This window comes from Durio zibethinus, chromosome 12 (genome assembly GCF_047325235.1).
Source record: "Durio zibethinus cultivar Kanyao isolate XHJ-2024 chromosome 12, ASM4732523v1, whole genome shotgun sequence".
Taxonomy (NCBI): domain Eukaryota; kingdom Viridiplantae; phylum Streptophyta; class Magnoliopsida; order Malvales; family Malvaceae; genus Durio; species Durio zibethinus.
Window position 1 is genome coordinate 2,286,260 of NC_143173.1, and position 21,608 is coordinate 2,307,867.

The 21,608-nt window shown below is 34.3% G+C and overlaps 2 protein-coding genes and 1 pseudogene across 3 annotated transcripts; 1 reads left to right on the top strand and 2 right to left on the bottom strand.

Moving 5' to 3' along the window:
• Positions 1–236: 236 nt before the first annotated feature.
• Positions 237–2,772, bottom strand: LOC111297182 (uncharacterized). 2 transcript variants are annotated; one of them, XM_022891818.2, is made up of 4 exons: positions 2,429–2,772; positions 2,120–2,329; positions 1,097–1,360; positions 237–529 (listed from the first exon to the last, which is right to left on the bottom strand). In XM_022891818.2, exons 1-4 carry the CDS (start codon positions 2,432–2,434, stop codon positions 479–481), a joined length of 531 nt encoding a protein of 176 aa, XP_022747553.2. In that variant the 5' UTR covers positions 2,435–2,772; the 3' UTR covers positions 237–478. The 2 variants fall into 2 exon arrangements, with proteins under 2 accessions (XP_022747553.2, XP_089597720.1); XM_089741594.1 differs by having other exon boundaries at positions 1,097–1,363; positions 2,429–2,738.
• Positions 2,773–9,552: 6,780 nt separating this feature from the next.
• Positions 9,553–10,600, top strand: LOC111297989 (transcription factor MYB1-like; annotated as a pseudogene).
• Positions 10,601–18,510: 7,910 nt separating this feature from the next.
• Positions 18,511–20,343, bottom strand: LOC111297134 (phenylacetaldehyde synthase-like). Its single transcript, XM_022891758.2, has one exon. The coding sequence runs from the start codon at positions 20,286–20,288 to the stop codon at positions 18,816–18,818; it is 1,473 nt and encodes a 490-aa protein (XP_022747493.1). The 5' UTR covers positions 20,289–20,343; the 3' UTR covers positions 18,511–18,815.
• Between the last annotated feature and the right edge of the window lie 1,265 nt (positions 20,344–21,608).

Here is a 21,608-nt window from a genome sequence, read left to right on the forward strand (position 1 = left end):
TATTTTAAGATAAATATATTTTCATCTAAAAAATGATAAAATCATATTTTATCTCTCCACAATTAATAATTTAGCCTTTCTTTTAAAAATAATTGTAATGGTACGTTAAATTTCATAAGTTATTAAAATTTTTATTTGTAAATGTAATAAATAATTTGATTTTTTTTTCAACAAAAAAATACCCTTTTTAATATACTCATTAATATTTCATTGACCCTCAAGTCATTTTTTTCTCATTCACAAAAATATCGCATGGGTTTTCAATGCATAATTTATCTTAGTATAAATTCATCATTAGACAAAGGACAACCATTTGACAGTCATTTCTCCCTACGTGCTTTTGTTTAGTCAAACATTTTTTTTTTCATGAAACAAAAAAAAGGGAATAAATCACTAGACTATAACTACATCTTTTACCAATAAAAACACTAAACTCCTGAGAGACCAAATCTCTTCCTCCAATATCAAAGTCAGAAATTCATGTTGCACAAGCTGGTACCAAGCATGAAAAGAACCCTGGCATTTTCTTCTGCATTCATCAACAAAATAAAACATGTCAGAAACAGCTTAACATAAACCATCAAACCACCAAAATACTAAACAGATTTCCAGCCAAATTCAAACCACCATTTTTTTTTTACAGAAAAATTTAGATGAATAAAAGACTCCCATTTTAAGGTTAGGCATATCACAAGTCTCATCGAAAATTTGTGTTCGATTTACAGATATTTCACTAAAGGTGATTGGTGATAACGAAAATCAAATTTAAACTTTATAAGTGAAGTATTTGATGGCATTTAGACCTCATTTTAAAAATTATAAAATAAAACCTGAAATATTTCTTTAAATTATTATTTTATTCGTAGAGGGATTTGGTGAGTATTTTCAAACTTCCAAGGGATGAAAAAGACCCTTCCATTGAAATTAATGACTCGTGTTGACAAAGAAATCAATATGCAAAATATTCAAAAATATTTGTTGATCATGTGATGCTAAATGAAATTGGTTGTTTCTATGTCATTATCACTTCCATTGACAACCCTCAAGATCTAGAACAAGGAAAAACAATAAACAAGGAGATTGAGAGGGGACTTACTCGCTTGGAAGAGTGGAGGAGCTCAGGGGGAATTTTATAGAGATCTTCATCAACAGGGTTGGGAGGTCTAACAGGCAATCTCTTGGGAGGAACGACATCGTTTTTTAGTAGCTTACTGCTAGTAATGTTATCATTATTGTTATTTGAAATGGGCACACGGTGGTGGGGATGTTGATGCTGGTATTTCCTTGGCGGCGCCGCCACGTCACAAACTCTCCCTGCCTTCTTTGTCTCCTTACCATGCTTTTCTCTTACCCTACTCACCTGCTATATGCCACCACCATTCATTTCCCACACACTCTATCATCTCAATTTACCTCAAAATCACTTGTGTTGTATTTACATGACTCAAAAAATATCACTACATTATTATAAATTATAATGTACAAATTAATTTGTTAACTAATTACTAATTAAAATAATATATATATTTTACACATTTATATGAAATAAATATAATTCAGATCATACAGGAATTGTCAGATCATTTGCATAAGAATGGTTACAGTTATATTTATATAATTTTTTCAATAACTTGTATATTTGGAAGAAATTTGTTAAATGAATGCTTATGTTTTTTGGTTACCACTCTCGAAGATGAAAGTAAATCTAGAATAAAAAGGGCAAAAAAAAAAAACTTCCAGGATTACTGTCTGGATTTCTGGAAAATAGTTTCCAGGAAAAATGCGCTGAAGAAATCATTTCAGCATGGCAATATTGCTGCGATGTTTAATTATGAAAAAAAAAATCCCAAAAACAAAAGGGCTTGAAGACAGATTAGTGCTTTAATTCTCTATGTCCCCACTGTACAAAGACAGTTACATAGTTCTGCAGAAACATCAGAAATGACTCATACTTTTCTTTCATTCAAAATTTGGATTTTCTACTTTGCATCAGTAACTAATAAGCTAAGCAACAAAATTAACAGTACAAATATGAGAAAGAAGAAGAGATGTTGATCGAATGTCGAACTCTTAGTTTAAGTAATCAGATTTAAATATGGACAGTAAAAAAAGAACTAACCTTTCTAGGAGGAACAAGATAACGAGAATGTTTCCTTAAATCAACAGTATATAAGTCAGCAGGAATATAAGGATTGGATTCGCCAGATGAAGAGCTGAATCGAATCAAACCAGCTTGTCTAGCACATTCAAAGTACTGAGTTATAGGCAGTTCATTTGCGTAGTCCCAGTCTCCAAATGCTGGTATCTGACCGCTTCTCTTGCAATAATCCTACAGGAATACAAAGAAAAGAACAAAACCCCACCACAGAATCAGCCTTAAGGAAGAGATTCAAGATTCGAAGAAGTTGAAAAAGAAAAAAGAACTTACACCCATTGTGGGGTTGTTACTTGTGACAGTTGCTACTAGGAATTGATGAAGAAGCCAGAAGAAAGAGAGATTTCTTTTAAAGAGAATGAAAGCAAAAAGGCAAAAAAAAGAAAGATACAGGGATTCTCAACAAAGCTACAGAAGATATAAATTCTAGTTCAGAATTACACAGAAGAAGAGAATCTACAGATACAAGATAGAGTTCACCTCATTTTCTCTTGTGGAAACACAGTTATCAGAAAAGCAGCAAAATAAAAAAAAAAAAGACAGAACTCTACCATTAGGTGCTTGCTTTGTCAACTTTTTTATCTAACCCTTATCCCATGATTTGGATTTTTTTTGTTTTAATACATTTTTTTACTATGTTTCTGTTTTTTAAATTTGATTTTTGGCGTTTTTTTGTTTGTTTCTTTAATGGTATCACAAGGCAAAGTCAGGAAATGGGACCCTTAAGAATGCAGACTGTGTTCAAATTTCACTTGGATTTGAGAGTGGTTAACTATTACAGAAAGTGGTTGAGGTCGCAGTGTACTGAAAAGCCAGTTTTTTTGGATTATCAAAGTTTTGTTTTTATTTTGGACAAAAGGGGCTATCAATGATCTGAAAAGGCTTGGATATTGCATAGTAATGGCTGTAGCCAGTGAGCAATGAGCAACAGTTACCCTTTGGTGCCTGCGGTAAATAGCTAATCTAGAATGAGAAAAGAAAGTGCTATCCGGACAAGTTCTGTTCTGCTATGTCAGATGGTCAAAGTTATATCCAACCTAATTCTGATGTTGTGTCTTCTGATTGAAGGATATGGAACTTCTATTGGAAAATTTTGGCCTGGCTACCTTCGGTGACGTGAGATCCAAGGTCATTTTTTATAGGCCAATCGCACGGGCGTGTATTTGGGGAGCACCCCGTGATGCGATTGGCCTCGGTTACCCTTCAGTCACCAACGGAATAGAAAAGGATTCAGTGGTTTATTTAATTTAGACATGTAAATTTAAAATATGATACATGACTTGATTTAAAACTATGCGAAAAAAATATAAATTATTTTGTATTTTTATATTGATGTAAATTATTACATATAACTTTTTATGAAATATTATATGTATACATAAATTATTAATATTTTATATAATATAAAATTATATTTATATATAATTAAAATATAATTTATATTAAAAAATAATATTTTATAAATATTATATTAAATTAAAATTATTAAATTAATTTTGAATCAAATCAAATCAATTATGATTTTACATATATAAAATCAAATTAAATAAAAAATAATATTTTAATATCAAAATTAAATAATTATTTTATAAAATTGAATCAAAATCGAACGACTAAAAATTTGCCTTAACTCGATTTATTGCCCTCTCTACTAATGATTAGGGGTGTAAATGATACATTAATACTCGCAAGTTACTCGGGTTCAATTCAAATAAAATTCGAATTCGGTTCGATTATTATCGAGTCGAGCTCGAGTAGTTCGACTCATCGATCGAGTTAAGTTCGAATATTTTTATACTCAGTTCGAGTAGCTCATGAGTCTAATCGAACTTTTATATTTAATTTTTTTTTATTATTGTAATTAATAAAATATTTCGAATTCGAGCTCGAACTCAAACACAAATAATCGAACTTTTATTGAGTATAAGAATCGAACTTATTTTTACATATTTTAGAGCTTAATTGAGTGAGTTCAAAGAGTTTGATTCGATCACGAATCGAGCTCGAATTAAAAAAATAAAATTCGATTAAGTTCGAGCCGAATATCAAATTGCGAATTGAGAGTCGAACTCAAACTTAAATTTTTTACTATATCGACTCAACTCAACTCGATTACATCTCTACTCATGATAAATGCCAAAGCTACTCACCCAACTGGCCAGATCATGACATAAGAAACTGATATTTCCACCCTTCCTCGGCTAAAGTAAGCGTCATTTGAAAGTTCATAAAATTTTAGGGTTTAGAATTTAAAACTGTGATAAGTGGGATATCTGCTTAAAATAACGTTTTGCCAGAAAGTGTTTCTGCAACTCTCAAGTCTCAATCATGTCTTGTGGTAAAATCATAGGGGTAAAAAACGTATGTTTACAAAGTTATAGAAAAGCCCAATTCATAAAGGCATCTCGAAAGGTACATAATTTATTGGGTGATCAGAGATAAGGTGATTAGTACATAGTTTGCATTTAAAACAATCCAAAAAGAAGAACAAAATGGCTTTCAGCCTGTGACATTACAATGTAAAAAGTAGGGATGAGAAAAAAAATTTAAAATTTTAAAATTATAATATTTAATTTGATAAGAATCAAGTTTGGGTATTAAATATGCATATTAAATTTAGAATAAATTTTGAATCAAGATGTAAAAAATTAAAAAAATTGAACTTAATTGAATTATATATTTTTATTAATTTATATATATTTTAAACTTTTATAAAATAAAATAATTATTTTATATATAAATCAATTTAAATATATTAAAATTTTTATTAAAATAATATATTAAAATTTAAAATTTTAAAAATTGATAAATTAAATCAAATTCGATTTAAATCGAATCAATTTCAATAAAAAATCAACTTGAGTTCGGATTATATTTTAAAATTTTATATAATATATATTACCTAAAAAAATCAAATCGATTCCAATATAATATGAACTGGTATTATCCCTCTGTAATAGTAAGATTTGAGAAAACAAAAAATTTAAAGAAAAATTTTCCTTTAAACATTAAAAAAAAATTTTTAGACATCTTAAATTTTTTTTAATATCTTTCCTAATTATCTAAGCACTACATTTATTGTAATTACTCAATATCCAACCACAACTCACAGCCAACAGACATCTATTGTAATTTCAAAAAAAAATTTGGATTAATTTTTCCTATTCACCAACTTTCTTTTCATCCAATACACAATGTTAGAAGATGACAATGCCTAAATCTAAAGTGAATATAAGCATTTGCCGATCAGCTCTTGTCATTCATTTCTAAAATTGTTCTCTCATTTCATTTTTGTTCTATATAAGTAACTGAAAATAACCCTTTTAAACTCACAACCCAAAGTTCTAACTCCCAAGAACAAGAAAATTTTCTTGGACATGAGATTTTCTTCTCACTTTTTTTTCTTTCTCAGGGTCTTGACATGAGAGATGAGGACTTCATTTTTTTTTCATGGAAAAATGGGAAGACAAAGAAAAGGCGAGTCTTTTTCTTGACTCAAGCTGCAGCAGCCTAGCTGCGTGGAGTGACACAAGGTTACCTACTACTATTTGACTTGGAGAAGCAAAAGAAAACCCACTTTGGGGCTTGAGCAAGGACCAAATGCCACGTGCCACGAAGGGTCTGAAAGTGCCACCAAATCTGCCGCAGCATGGCGTGACAACTGAAAACTACCTAGTGAAAAAACAAAGGCAAACTTTGACAGGGCTTCATGAAGTCAAAAAACTTGGTGGAAAAATATGGTATAAAATCAGACGTGTAGCTAACCTATCTTGTTGTTTAGCTTGAAGAAAAATGGCGGTGGGGGACCGACCATGGAAATCAGAACACGGGTTGGGAATGGAAAATTTGTTCACGTGAACCTCAAAGGAAGGAGAAGATAGAAAAAGAAAAACATGTTCTTCAAATCTATCAATGAAGAGGGCAACCCGCACACAATCTGCTAGAATTCATTATAAATTCATTGCGAGATTTAGATAAAATTTGTAAAGTTTTTAATTAAAAATAATTAAATAAAAATTAAAATCAATAAATTAAAAAATTTTATTATATAAATTAAGTGTGTAAAATTTTTAAAAAAAATTAATAAATATATATATATTTTTAGATAAACTTTTTTAATAAAAATATTGACAAAAATTTTATCATTAAATAAGTGTCAATTAAATTTAAATTATAAATAATATTTTTAATAATTTTTTATATAATATTAATTTTTACATTAAATTTTATTAATTTATCAGTTTGAATTTTTTATTAAAGTTTTTATTATATTATTTAAAAAAAATTCACAAATTTTATGTAAATTTTCTCACAGAACAAAAATTTTTTGTTTCAAATTTCTTCCATCCTAATGATGGAATCAACAAATCTTTAGTCATAAAACATTCTTTTAGGAATGTGAGTTGGGTTTGTAGTGAATTCAACTCTCACTTGAGATGTTAAAAACTTTTTTCCAAACATGAATTTTGAGGAATAGAGTGATAGACATACTATGAATCCAATGCTTTCAATTCAAATAAAATATGTAGTTATTATTGTGCTAAACACTTAATTACATGTCAAAGACTTTAATGGTTAAAATTAGAAAGAATTTTCAATTTAACTCAAACTGATAAAATTTAAATTTTTTTATGATAAAAAAAAAGTTAAAAGTCAATAAAAAAGAGATTTAAAAGAGACTTTAATATGGAATTATAGTCCAATGATTAAACCAAGTGAAAGAAAATAAAGTGACTGTCTAAGAAGTTAAAAGCAGGAACTTTTTTATAAAAATATTTTTTTAAAAAAATTATCTTTTATTTTTAAAAGTAAAAAAGCAATGTTTGGATTAAAAATAAAAATTAAAAAATTAAAAATTAACAATAAAAGTTATGACTTGTTGCTTAAATAGGTAAATATTTTATAATTTTTATATTTAAATTAGTATAGTTAATTCGGTTTTAATCAATTATTTGTATTTTTTTTATTTATGAATTATATATAGAAAAAATATTTTATTCACTATTAGTGATTCTACGATGGAGATTAAAAAATAAAATAAACATTAATTTTTTAATCTCCCTTATAAAATTAAAAAATTATCTTATCCGCATAAAACGAAAAAAATATGTTATCCAAAATAATAATAATAATAATAATAATGCACATGATCAGGCCCACATCTTGGGTTATTGGCTCATTGCTTGAGTTGAGCTTAAACCATATCCAAGGCCTAGAATAGAAGAAACCAGCTTAACCCAACTTGTTAATTAGGCCTTGCTCTGAAGCATAATTGGATGAACTGAGGTGAGCCTTTAAAAGCCTTTTTAATCTTGGTACAACTAATAACAAAGCCAAGTTTTTTTTTTTTTTTTTTTTTTTTCTGTTACTTATGAGTAATTATTTTTTATAATAACCGAATATCTATTCTACCATTTTTGAATGAATTTTTTCAATTTTTCATTAAAATTGAACAATTTTTAATTTGCATAGGTCGACTTAATAAATCTTGGATAAATTCAATACTCCCACTCCAAAATTTTTAAAATTAAATAAGAATATTCCAAGATTATTTCAAATGTATCAAAATTTTATCAAGATTCAAAAAACTCCCAAAGTTCTTCAAGATTCACCGAGATTTAATTTTTTTTTCAAAATTTTTTACAAACAGCAAATTAAGTATATTAAGAATAAAAAAAAACTTATTTAATCAAAAAATAAGGAAAATTAACTTATTTAAGTATAAAAAAACAAATTTAAATAATTTTATTTTGTAGAGTTATCAAGTTTCTAGTTAGGTACTGGTTGATTTCTAGAATTTGCGTCATCTTCTTGACCTCAGCATGAAATGCTTTAGTTTCTCTATACAGGTTCTTATGGAGTGCATAGCTTTTTAATTAAGCTACTTGGGCTAAAAAAGGAAATTATAGATATTAAAATTTAAATTTTAAATTTATTAAATGTTATTTTTTTAAGGGTGATTAAATAAATCAATTAAAACAAATTTCAGCTTCAAATTTATACTTCCGTTACCATAGCTAATATTTATATATATATATATATATATATATATCACTATTTCTTAAAATAATTATATAAATCAATTGAGCTAAACTCCTGGTTCAGGTTTATACTTTCGTCACCGTAGCTGCTATGTTATTAGGTGTATCAACATCATAATCATCAAATTTTATCAGATGTGAACAATATGCAAAGCCACAGAATATTTTTAGAACATTGATTCTGCTGTTAAAATAACATGGTTCAAACCTAATTAAACACACTAACAGTTATCTCTCGTTTACCTAAAAGAAGAAAAAAAAGCAAAAAAACATCATAGTGATTGCTTAAGCAATTAGTTTGGCTGCTCATAATCTGCTGCAATGTTAAAGCCAAAAAAAGGGTTTGATCTTTATCAGTCTGGTATGCATGTGAATGGTAGCTGTCCAGAAGTAAATAGCACACCAAGCTGTTTCTTACGGGAATCATTTGTCAGCTTTCAGATCACCTTTTAATTGTATATAGACTCTAGACAAATCTCAGACTAAAGGCATTTTAAGTAAATGAAAGTTGATCATCAACCAGATTTAAAATCTGTTTGCCTCAGAATGAACCAAATGAAAACAATGTAGCAGTGACTGTAACAGATTGGTATGGGGATCAATAACAGCATAGAAAGAACAATCAAATGGAATTGAATTCACTGTTATGATTCTGTCATGGAATCAATGTAAGCCAACTGATAAAGATGATCACCAAAATTTTCATTTAATTTAAAATACTGTAGACCAAAAACTAGATTCAAAATTAAGGTCCATTGTTCTTCGGATGATTGTGTTGTCTATTCATCATCAGGACCGCAAGGTTCCAATCTGCCCAAGCAATCAATCAAACGATGCCATCATCTTGTTTAGGATCGTCTCATATTATAAAGTCTTGAAAACTCTGAATGTGGTAATAGATGTTGCGGTCCATGCAATGAAACATTTTCTTCAGAAAAACCTTGGGTCCACCTTTGTGATCCGTTTCAGAAGTAACCCCCAGCTTATATTGTTCAAGACTCTGAAATTATAGCATATATGACATAAAATCAATTTTATACCATATTTCAAAAGCACAAGCTGTGTGTTGGTTTAGAGCAAATGAAAATTTTAGTCTCGAGAAACAAACAAAATAAAGGTGAGAAAATTTGTTATTTAGAGCCCACAGACATAACCAAGATTCCTCATAATAGATACATAGAAACAATAGGACAATCCTGGAAAGTGGGAGGGAACGTTTTTCAAATGTTTTAGGCCGGTTAGTAATCGGATTGGTGTTAGACAACAGAGCTTGAAAGTACAATCACAAATGGATAAATAGGGGAAGCTGAAGGTCAACAACAATCAGGGTGAGTTGAACAATGATTGTATGATCAACAGGTGAGGGAAAAAAAAATGGGTGGCGTTGCTTGGACAAAGAAGATCACTTGCTCAAGAAATATGTAGAGCGATATGGAGAAGGGAAATGGCATCCAGTACCTCTTTTGGCTGGTAATTATATGAATTATTTTGTAGAAGAGGACGTTCAGCTCATCATTAAACTTCACGAGCTCCTGGGAAACAGGCAAGTTATTTACTCCTTTTGCTTAAATCCATCGCTTTCCCCTCCCTCTCTGATCTCTTTCAGTCTCTCTCTCTTTGCTTAAATGATCATTTCAACTACTTCTTGCATGCAGAATATATAGAGTACTTAATTATATATATATGTGTGTGTGTGTGTGTGTGTATGTGTGTGTGTTAATTATTTCTTGGTTATATTTGATGCACTGATACTGTGTTTGTGATTAATATAATGTCACCTCATTATTAAGCATATAAAAATATATTGTCAGAAATGAATGGATTGAGCTATATTGACAAACTCATGAAATAAAGTCATGTAGGAATGTAGGGGATTAGTTTGTGTAAGAATCTTTAATTTCCTTCTTTTATGACAGAAGATAGTAAGATTTCAGATTAAGTAAACAAAGCTTACTGGTACAATGAAATGTGGTTTATGTTCCTGATCAGGTGGTCACTGATTGCTGGGAGACTCCCAGGTAGAACAGCAATTGATGTAAAGAATTATTGGAATTGCCACCTGCGTAAAAAGCTCAATGCTCAAGAAACTGCAAAGGGAGATCAAAATGCTATTACAACAACAGGCTCAATAAAACCAAGAACCCCGGATCGAATTCCACCAAGTAGGCAGCCAATAATAGAAGAAAGCAGCATGTCGATGCCTTTGCAATATGTTGAAGTTGATCAACGAGGCCAGGAGCCTGCGAAAGAAGAAGAAAGCAGCCTAGGAGTTTTGGCTACACACTTTGGCTAGTTTGATGAAGTTAATGTATTGAGTACTGATGAAGGCTGCAGCAAATGGGATTGGGATGATCTGATCTCAGATATGGATTTATGGACTGATTAATGGTGACAGTGATTAAGTTTAAATTCTTGTTTAATGCAACAATATATATATATATATGTATGTTTGTAGTACTGGATCTTGTTTAACAGTTAGCTGCATGAATATTAGGAAAAGATAAATAAATAAAAAAGCTGCATAGATATGAAAAAATAAGTTCATTTTCAGACATAAACAGAGTTCTTGTAGTTTCATCCCAATTGGTATACACAAAGGAAATAAAAAGGAAAAGGAAGTGGCAAATGTATACTATCTATCTGATATAAGTCATTTCACCATCAAGTTCAAATTCTTCACAGACAATTTCTAATTCTCCGAATAAAGGTAAGCCTAATGCTTCAAAATCATTCCTTTTGATTGTTTAATGGGATGGAGTAAACTTCTTCAACTCAAGGCAAGTGGGTAAGGCCTCAACAGAAGGCTCATTGTTGGTGCTGGTGCTGGTGCTAGCATCTTTCTTTGGTATGACAACTAGCATCCACATGGGACTCTACTATCCCGTACTTGGATCGTAAAGGATTAGATGAGAGGATTACTCTACATCAACATACATACATACATATATATATATATATATATATATGTCTATTTTATTTAATTATATTATTAAAAAATTCAATTATTATTGCATAAAAAACTTCAAGGATATAATAAAATCATATAGTGATTGCGTTTTACATTAAAAAATTAATTTACTGAGTATTCATTAGCGTATAACAAGATTATCATATTTTTATTTATAAAAAAAAATTTGTAGTAAAAACATTATAAAAAATTTAAAAGTTATTTGGAGTAGAAGATAGAGTTCAATGCAAGTTGTTTCTATAAAAAAAATTAGAGATGTTTTTAAAATAATAACTAGCAGTAGGCTTGTGTCACGGGTCGAGACTTAAGCTCCGAACTTGCACGGCTCTGGGACCCGGGCATTCACCCTTCCGGCGTCTCAGATCAGCCTTCCGCCACGGTTCACACCCTTGTGAGGTATTGTCCGCTCTGGCCCTCCTGGCCTCACGGTTTTGTCCTACAAAAGGCGCCTCACAAGGCGGAGATGGTGTGAACCCTTTGATACCCCAATGACCTTCCTATTATGTTCGATGTGGGATTTAGGACTCCCCCTTAAGTCCGTGACATTCTTCCGCACCCAACCTCGTGACGCCCTCGTCACGGAGGCTGGCCACCTTGCCTACCTCCCTCGAGGTGCTCGGCGTGGATCGAACGGTTTATGGCTGGCTCTGATACCACTTGTCACGGGCTCCGACCTTAGACTCAGAATCCGTGCGGCCTTAGGCTTGGAATCTCCTCCTTTGTGCCTAAGTCAGCCTAAAACACAAGTGTGCGGGCACTAGAACAATGGGAATGGCTGATTACGCAAGTTAAAGAGAAACAGGACAAGAAGACAGAATTCTGGAAATGCTCTTGTATTCACTGAAACAGAAGTGTTTGATGGTGTACAAATGAGGGTGGAGCAGCCCTCTATTTATAGTTGAGGCTCCAGCTACAACTTAATGGCATATCCCTAGAATAAAGGTTAAAATCATGGGAATACAATCAATCAAGATGCTGGCTCCTGATTTTCAGGGTCAACCAAATCTGCCAGGATACTGATGCTGATCCTGCCTGGTTCCAGAAGCTTCCCTTGCGTGTCCAGCACCTTGGGCCCTTCTGGATGTGGTGCAGGCAGCTTGTATGACAGGCCTTGGTCTCATGGGCTGGCCTGCAAGTCGGGCGGGCGTTCTGAGCTCGTTTGCTAGGCTTTGCACACAAATACCCGCCAGCACGCTTGGTCTGTGGGCCTGAACCTCTGGCTCGCCTGCTGGTCTGCCTGATGTGCCTGGAGCGCCCGTCCAGGGAGTGACATTCTCCCCCACCTGATTGCGTAACACCCTCGTTGCGTCTTCTGCATGGTACAGCCTGATCTGGTCCCCGAACTGCCATAAGTCCTCTGCTGGTTCCCAGCTTGCCTCACTATCTGGAAGTCCCTTCCAGCGCACTAAGTACTTATGTCTTGGTTGATAGTTCTTCCGTCTCACCTTCCGGTCAGCTATGATGCTGTGGACCTCCTTCTCATATGAGGCCTTTGCTCCCAATGGCGCACGCTTCGACTCTGCCCGTCCTGGATCTCCCTCATCCTTATGGAACGGCTTGAGCATGCTCACATAGAACACCGAGTGTACCTTCGGCTTGGGTGGCATATCCAGCTTGTAGGCAACCTTGCCTACTCTCTTGACTACTTGGAAAGGTCTCTCATACCTCCGGACTAGGCCTTTGTGTAGCCCCCTATGGCGCACAATGGGATGCAGCTTCACCAATACCAAGTCTCCAACCTGAAACTGCACATCCCGCCTATGCTGGTCTGCCCACTTCTTCGACCTCTTGGCCGCCTTATGTAGACAAACTCTGGCCAAGTCAGTTTGCTCCTGCCATGCCTTGGCAAACTTGTATGCTACTAGATTCGGCCCTGTATAACCTGCAGCAATCGAACTAGGTGTTAGTGGTTGTTGCCCTGTCACAACCTCAAATGGGCTGTGGTTCGTTGCCTCGCTCCTTTGCAAGTTGTAGGAAAACTACGCAATATCTAGCAGCTTTGGCCAGTCCTTTTATGTGGCACTCACATAGTGCCTGAGGTAGACCTCCAATAGTCCATTCACGCGTTCTGTCTGCGGATGCATGCTGGTGGAAAAGTTCAAATCTGACCCCAACAGCTTGAACAACTCAGTCCAGAACCTGCCCGTGAAACGCCTGTCCCGATCACTAACAATGGTCCTCGGCACTCCTCAGTACTTCACTATGTTCTTCAGGAACAATCGAGCTGCCTCCTCGGCTGGGCACTCCTTGGTTGCTGGAATGAAAATTCCATACTTGGAAAACCTGTCCACCACTACCATGATGCTTTCAAACCCGTCTGCTTTGGGTAGACCGACTATAAAGTCTAGAGAAACACTCTCCCATGGTCGCTCTGGCACTGGCAATGGCTCCAAGAGACCCCATGGTTTCTTGAGCTCCACCTTGTCCTGTTGGCACACAAGATAAGTCTTCACATAGGCCTCCACATCGTCCCTCGTGTGCGGCCAGTAGTACTAGTCCTCGATCAGCGCCAAGGTGCGGCTCACTCCTAGGTGTCCAGCCCACCTTGAATCATGACATTCTTGCAAAACTTCTTTGCGAAGCTTCCCATGCTGCGACACAAATAGCCTACTACCCCTGGTGTACAGCAAACCATCCTGCAACCAAAACCGCCTAGTCTTACCTTGCTGGGCATACTCCATCAGAGCCTTGGCTGTAGGATCATGCGTAAGTCCCTCCTTGATGCGCGACACCAATGACCCCTCTGGTTGGCTAATGGCAGCAATGTTAGCCTTCCTGCTCAGGGCATCTGCCACTAGGTTCGCCCGCCATGGCTTGTACTCCATCTGAAAATCAAATTCCGCAAGAAAATCTTGCCATCTCGCCTGCTTGAGGGACAGCTTCTTCTGCGTCTGGAAGTAGCTGGTTGCCACATTATCCGTCCTCACCACGAACCTCGACCCCAACAGGTAATGGCGCCAAGTGCGCAAGCAGTGCACCACTGCAGTCATCTCTTTCTCTTGGACCGTGTACTTGCGTTCAGTCTCATTCAGCTTCCTACTCTCAAACGCGACTGGACGTCCCTCTTGCATCAACACGCCCCCTATGGCAAAGTCTGATGCATCCGTATGCACCTCATACGGCTTGGCATGGTCTGGCAAGGCCAAGACTGGCTCCTCTGTCACAGCCCACTTCAACCTGTCAAAGGCTTCCTGGCACCCTTCGCTCCACTTCCATGCTCTCCCTTTCTTGAGCAAGTCAGTCAATGGCGTGGCTATTGCTGAGTGACCCTTGATGAAGCGCCTGTAGTAGTTAACCAGCCCAAGGAACGATCTCAACTCAGTGACCTTGGCTGGCGGTTGCCACTCCATGATGGCTTGTATCTTGCCTTCATCCATGCGTATCTTGCCACCTCCCACTATGTGGCCAAGGAACGGGATCTCCTGTTGGGCGAATGAGCACTTCTCCCTCTTGACAAATAGCTTGTGCGCCCGTAACACCTCGAATGCCTGTCTCGAGTGGTCTACATGCTCTCCCAAAGTCTGGCTGTATATCACAATGTCATCCAAATAAACCATAATAAATCGATCAAGGAATGACTGAAGTACCTTGTTCATAAGGGTGCAGAATGTTGCTGGGGCATTCGTGAGTCCGAAAGGCATCACCAAGAACTCATACGAACCATACCGAGTGACACATGCTGTCTTTGGCTCATCTCCCTCCGCGATCCTGACTTGATAGTAGCCCGACCTCAAATCCAACTTGGTGAACCACCTTACGCTTCCAAGATGATCGAACAAGTCCGCAATGAGTAGGATGGGGTACTTGTTCTTGATGGTCAGCTTGTTCAAAGTTCGGTAGTCTATGCACAGTCGCAACGACCCATCATGCTTGCGCTGGAATAGAACCGGTGCACCATAGGGTGTTTTCGATGGCTTGATGAAGCCAGCATCAACTAACTCTTTGAGCTGCTTCCTTAACTCTTCCAACTCTGGTGGAGACATTCGGTAAGGGGCTCTGGCTGGTGGCTTGACCTCGGACACCAGCTCGATCTTGTGGTCCACCTCCCTCTTAGGTGGCAGCTTGCTAGGCAGCTTTGCGGGCATCACATCACTAAAAGTCTTCAGCACCTTTAGCACCTCCAAGGGTGACTCGGTCTCCTTCTCCCTTGGCTCATCATATTTCAGGGCTGCCAAGAAGGTGTCTTCCTGTCTGCTTACCGCCTTGGCAAATTGGATGGCTGACACCACCCGTGACCTAACTCCAGACCCTCTCCTCAATGGCACTAGGCATTGGCACCGTGCATCCAAGATGCAAACACAATCAGCAAAAGGCACAAAGAGGGCGTTAATCCGAACAAGGAAATCCAACCCAATCACAAACTCATAGTCGTCAAGGGGTATTACTTCAATGGTCTCCTTGCCTTTCCAATCTCCAAGCTGCAACTCCACTCCCCACACTACTCCAATGGCTGGCTCTTCTGGGTGATCGCATCCAGGCTTCTGTTGAGGGTAGCTTCCAGCCCACTTTGGATCTCCTCCCCCATGGAGTCTAGCGATACAATGTGAGTCTCGACTTCCTCAAGCTTCTCCCCCATGTCGCCAATGGTCACCTCCACCTTGGCCAACCTACCGTCCATGGTAGACCAGATATCTCTAGAATTGGCTTTCTTGCCTCTTCCCCGGCCATGCTCCTGGGCCTCTGGTTGTTGGCTAGCAACGTCGCTTTGGGATGCCATCTCCTTAATCACGATCTAACCTGCACAACACAAACACGCAGAATCGAACTTGCTCTGATACCACTTGTCACGGGTCGAGACTTAAGCTCCGAACCCGCGCGGCTCCGGGACCCGGGCATTCATCCTTCCGACGTCCCAGATCAGCCTTCCGCCACGGTTCACACCCTTGTGAGGTATTGTCCGCTCTGGCCCCCTGGCCTCACGGTTTTGTCCTACAAAAGGCGTCTCACAAGGCGGAGATGGTATGAACCCTTTTATACCCCAGTGACCTTCCTATTATGTTCGATGTGGGATTCAGGACTCCCCCTTAGGTCCGTGACATTCTGTCGCACCCAACCTCGTGACACCCTCGTCACGGAGGCTGACCACCCTGCCTTCCTTGAGGTGCTTGGCGTGGATCGAACAGTTTAGGGCTGGCTCTGATACCACTTGTCACGGGTCGAGACTTAAGCTCCGAACCCGCGCGGCTCCGGGACCCGGGCATTCACCCTTCCGGCGTCCCAGATCAGCCTTCCTGCCACGGTTCACACCCTTGTGAGGTATTGTCCGCTCTGGCCCCCTGGCCTCACGGTTTTGTCCTACAAAAGGCGTTTCACAAGGCGGAGATGGTGTGAACCTTTTTATACCCTAGTGACCTTCCTATTATATTCGATGTGGGATTCAGGACTCCCCTTTAGGTCCGTGACATTTACGCATTGCTATAGGTCTAAATTTTTTATTTGTAATTAATAATGTTTAAGATAAATTTAATAAATCAGTACGTATAATTTCATTAATATTTTTTGATAAATTAGTGAAAATTTAGCAATTAATTTTTGAATAATACATGCACTTCTTGATTCATAAGGCATAATGTATACATTTCATTCTTATAACTTATATAACAAACTAAATTCAAATCTACTTTTTCAAATTTATTTTTACAAACATAGTTAAAAAAATAAAAGTAGACAATTAAAACTAAAAAAAATCCAAGGAAAAAGAAAAACAATTAAATAAAAGTGTTACGTGAACACTTCCACTTAAGAATAGCAACAAACTAGGCAAGTATATATTTATGTTCGTCTCAACTCCAACTCGACATCAAATTATTATTTTTTACATTTGATTTCAACCTGATATGTATAAATGTATAAATTGTATCAGATTTGATTTGATAAAATAAATTAATAGTATAATATTTAAAAAAAATTATTTTGTAATAATAAATTACATCCTAATTATATAAATATAGTGTTTTATTAAATTAAGATACTAATAAAATATAACATATATAAATATAAAATTAAATAAATAATAAAATATATATTTTATATATACATGAGGAAAAACTAGACGGAACACTACAAATTTATCTCCAGATTTTCAAAAAGTGAAAAAATCTCTTGTATCGATTATATTCTAATTTTTTAAAAAATTCATATTGAATCAACGGATAAAAATTTATTGAATATAGATTATTTTATTATTATTACTTTCACTTATCATATTTCTTATAAAATTATCTCATTAAAAAGAAGAACTAAAAAAAAAAAAGCTAACAGAGCTAGATACCATGTTGACACTTCAATTACCTACTTATCTTTCCAAAAATAGATAAAAAAAATTAAAAAAATCAAACCCAAAAAAAAAGTGCCCACGCAAAAATGAAAGAAAAAAAAATCAAATGAGGGTTCACATGAACACATCCATTTAAGGATGGTGAGAGGTATGGTTCTGACAAATTTCTCCTTATATAAACTCCGATCACTTTATTTTAATAAATTAATTCGACTTTGATTTTAATTTGACATTGAACTATTAATTTTTATAATTAATTATAACGTAACACATAAATTTGTAATTTACATCCGACTCGCATTAATTTAAAATTAATTAGGTGATTTAAATTTAAAAAAATATTTATAAAATTTTTAATATAAATTATGTTTTAATGATATAAAAATATATTATTTTTATTAAATTAAGATATTAAATAATAATTATTAATATAATATAATATATATAATTAAAGTAATGGGACACCTAAAATCTGCTTCTAATTAACATACCCTTATTTTTAAAAGGATAAAATTTCATCCGATTTCGAATTAAAAACAAAAAGCACATATTGGATTGAGGTGAATTAAAATATATATATATATTTTTTTTATTATAAAATTTATCTAATTAAAAAAAAATAGATGTCATGCGACATCTTTATTGGCTTACTTTTCGTATAAAATTTAATGCATAAATTTTTTAAAAATAAAATTAAAAAAATAAAAGACTAATAAAGGAAAAAAATTTGGAATGTCACGTGAATGCCTCTATTGGCATTTCTATCTAAGCAAAATTATCTCATTTAAAAAAAAAAAAACTGAAAAAGTTTTTTAAAATAAAAATATCAAATAGACTCCACTCAAAATCTTTTAAAAAATTAAAAATAAAAATTTTTATTAAATATATAAAAAATTTTAAAAAATAAAAATAAAAAATTCATTTAATGCCACGTAGCATCCAAACGAGCAAAATTTAAAATAAGGATTACATGTAAAACTGTTTTTCCAAACCAAAATGTTTGTTTTGAACAAATATGATCATCCAGACATATCAATTAATTAACTTCTATTTAATTCAAAAATTAATCTTGAAATAAAATAATAATTTATTATTTAATTAAATGTATTACACTTCACATGCCATGCATCTCAAGGGCAAGTGCCATCAAATAATAATATATATTCAATAATTTAAGACAAGCCAAAGCTTCGAAATCCAAGCTCACATCTGATCATTCAACTTAGTCCAATCCTTTTTTATTTTTTATTTTTTGAAAATATCTGACAAACTAAAATTAACATGTACAACTTTAGTACAAGAAATAAAAGCCAGGTTCATAAGAACTCAAGACTTGATTATTCAGGACCATTTTTTCTTTATTAATTAATACATTTACTCCATTAATAAATTTTGAGCTTTTTCTTGAATGAGTTTCCACAAGGCATCCACATGATGCTCTTCAGTCAGAGTTGTTCCAATTGCACAGCGAATGACATAAATCCTACCCACAATTGCATGAGTCATGAAAGCTCTCCCACTTGAATTTATAGCATCCAAAAGTTTACAGTTCAATTCTGTGCCTTCAGCCTCTTTCTTGGGCTTCAGCCTGAAGCAAACCAATGCAAATTTTCTTGGAACTACGATCTCAAATCTGTCATCTTTAGCCACGAATGCTTCAAACCGCTTAGCCATGCCAATATCGCTGCGAATGTGATGCATCAGGTTAGCCAGGCCATGCCTGCGAATCACGATCCAAAGCTTCAAAGCCCGGAATCGTCTACTCAGTACAACCTGCCAATCCTTGTAGTCCACCACAGCTTTGAACTTACTTGCATTGTTTCTTAAAATTTCAGGATCAGTTGACAATGAGTCCACTAACAACTTTGGTTCCTTAATCCACAAGCAACAACAATCCATGTTAATGAGAAACCATTTATGTGGATTCATGCTGATGGAGTTGGCAAGTTCAACTCCATCAAGGTAATGCCTGAGCTCAGGGCAAATGCAGGCACTTCCTGCATAAGCTGCATCAATGTGGAGCCAAAGCTTGTATTCCCTGGCAACTTTGCCCAATTCTGCAATAGGATCAACAGCTCCTGAGGGCGTTGTCCCAATGGTTGCACATAGGAACAATGGTACCAAACCCGATCTGATATCAGCTTCAATAGCAAAACGGGCTTTTTCAGGTGAAATTGAAAACCCTGTTGAAAAAGATGTTTCAACTATTCGAAAATTCGATGGGGGAATGCCTACTAATTTTGCAGCCTTTTGGAAAGTAAAATGGGTTTGATCCAATGCATAAACCACCAATTTTGTTATATTCTCCCAATTACCATCAAGTTCTTTCAAGGCTTTGTCTCTTGCAGCAGCCAAAGTGCAGACTGCAGCCTCACATGTACTACCATGCAAGACTCCACCACCAGTTTCAGAGAACAAAAATGAAGATGGTAGCTTAAGCATTTTGCCCATCCAATCCAGGACAATGGATTCGAGTTCAGTTGCAGCTGGTGAGGAAATCCAATTGAAACCAACCACATTAAATCCTGAGCATAGCATCTCTCCTAGAAAGCCAGCTGTGCTAGCATTTGCATGGAAGTAGGCAAAGAAGTTGGGACTTTGCCAATGAGTAAGGCCTGGTATGATGCAATCATTGACATCTTTGAGTATATCTTCAAGTGATTCAGGGCAATAAGGGGCGGATTCAGGCAAGCTGGCTGACAAATAACCAGGCTCAACTCTGCTTTGAACTGGGTATTCCTCAATATTTTTGTAGTAGTCGGCAATGAAATCAATCACCGCTTTGGACTCTTTTGTGAAGCTCATTGGATCAAGGGGGAGGAATGGTTTTCTTGACTCACTAGCCATTTTATTAAAATGCAGAAACGCTTCTTTCTTTCAATGGAATTGTGACCCAGCAGGCCAAGGGGGTATCAAATTTATAGCAAAATGAGAGGGCTTTAAAGCCATTCAACTTGCCAAAATATCATCGCCTGACAATCATCATATCATAGACGTACAAGAAAAGAAGTGGAAAACGAGGCCAATAATCCTTAGGGTGGTGGACTGTTGGCTCAGGGTAGGTTCGTTAGGCTATTTGTCAGATACATGATTAATAGGTATGATAAAGATATGATAATTTGTGTATTTTTATTATTTTTTTTCATGCTAAATATGTGTAAAATATGAAAAATTATTGTGTTAAATTTGTATGGATATATCAAATACAATTTTTTTGTCAAATTTATATATAATTTTTGTTAAAATTTTAAATTATATCATTTTTATATTTTTTATATTATTTTCGTATTATATTATAATATTGTATTTAAAATTATCAAATTTACATTTCAATATATTAATAATCACTATTTATATGCGTAGGATTTACTCATTAATTAAAAAAAAATTTATACTTGTCAAATATGATTAAATTTAAAAAATAGTGGACAGAAAAATAATGAAAAGGAATATATTTTTATTTTTTATATATTAGCGTTTCTTGTTATGTTCATTGCAAATGAATTTTTTTTATTTAAATTTTAAATACTAATTATGTATAACATAAAAATAATTTTTAAAGATTAGAATTTAAAATATAAATAATAAAATTTTGTAATATTAATTTGTACATAATTATTACATCCAAAATAAAAAAAGTCATTAAAAAATAATTGAAAAGGAAATTTAAATCTAAGATTTCTAGATTTTTTCCTTTGGATTAGCAAATGATCGCAAACTTTTGATTTAGTGATCAACTTATACCCTAGTTAAAGATTAAGTATCTATTTAGATGAAACGTGAGATTAATATCGATAAAATTAAAAAGAGCAGTAGAAGTGAGAGTAATTACTATAATGTTAGTTACTATAGCAATAAAATTAAAATAAATGATGAGATATTTGTTTGAATAACTTTGGCAGTGAGATGAATTTTAATAAAAAAAATTATTATTAAAGACATTAATTTAAAAGTGTAATAAAAATTCGTTTTATATTTATATTTTAATATTATATAACATTTAAAATATTAGAAATTTATTCAACCAAATATTTAAAAATATTAAATTATATTAAAATAATAAAAAAATTTTAAGTATTAAAAATTATTTGAAATATTTAATATTTCAAAAAATAATACTTATAACAATTATAAACATAATATTAAAATAAAAATATATAACAAAAT

Bases quoted from the DNA above. Each gene is read 5' to 3' on its own strand.
- LOC111297134 (XM_022891758.2), bottom strand. From the start codon at position 20,288: ATGGCTAGTGAGTCAAGAAAACCATTCCTCCCCCTTGATCCAATGAGC.
- LOC111297182 (XM_089741594.1), bottom strand. The intron at 1,364-2,119 runs GTTAGTTCTTTT...GGTGGCATATAG, and splicing joins ATCTTGTTCCTCCTAGAAAG to CAGGTGAGTAGGGTAAGAGA. The intron at 530-1,096 runs GTAAGTCCCCTC...TGATGAATGCAG, and splicing joins TCCTCCACTCTTCCAAGCGA to AAGAAAATGCCAGGGTTCTT.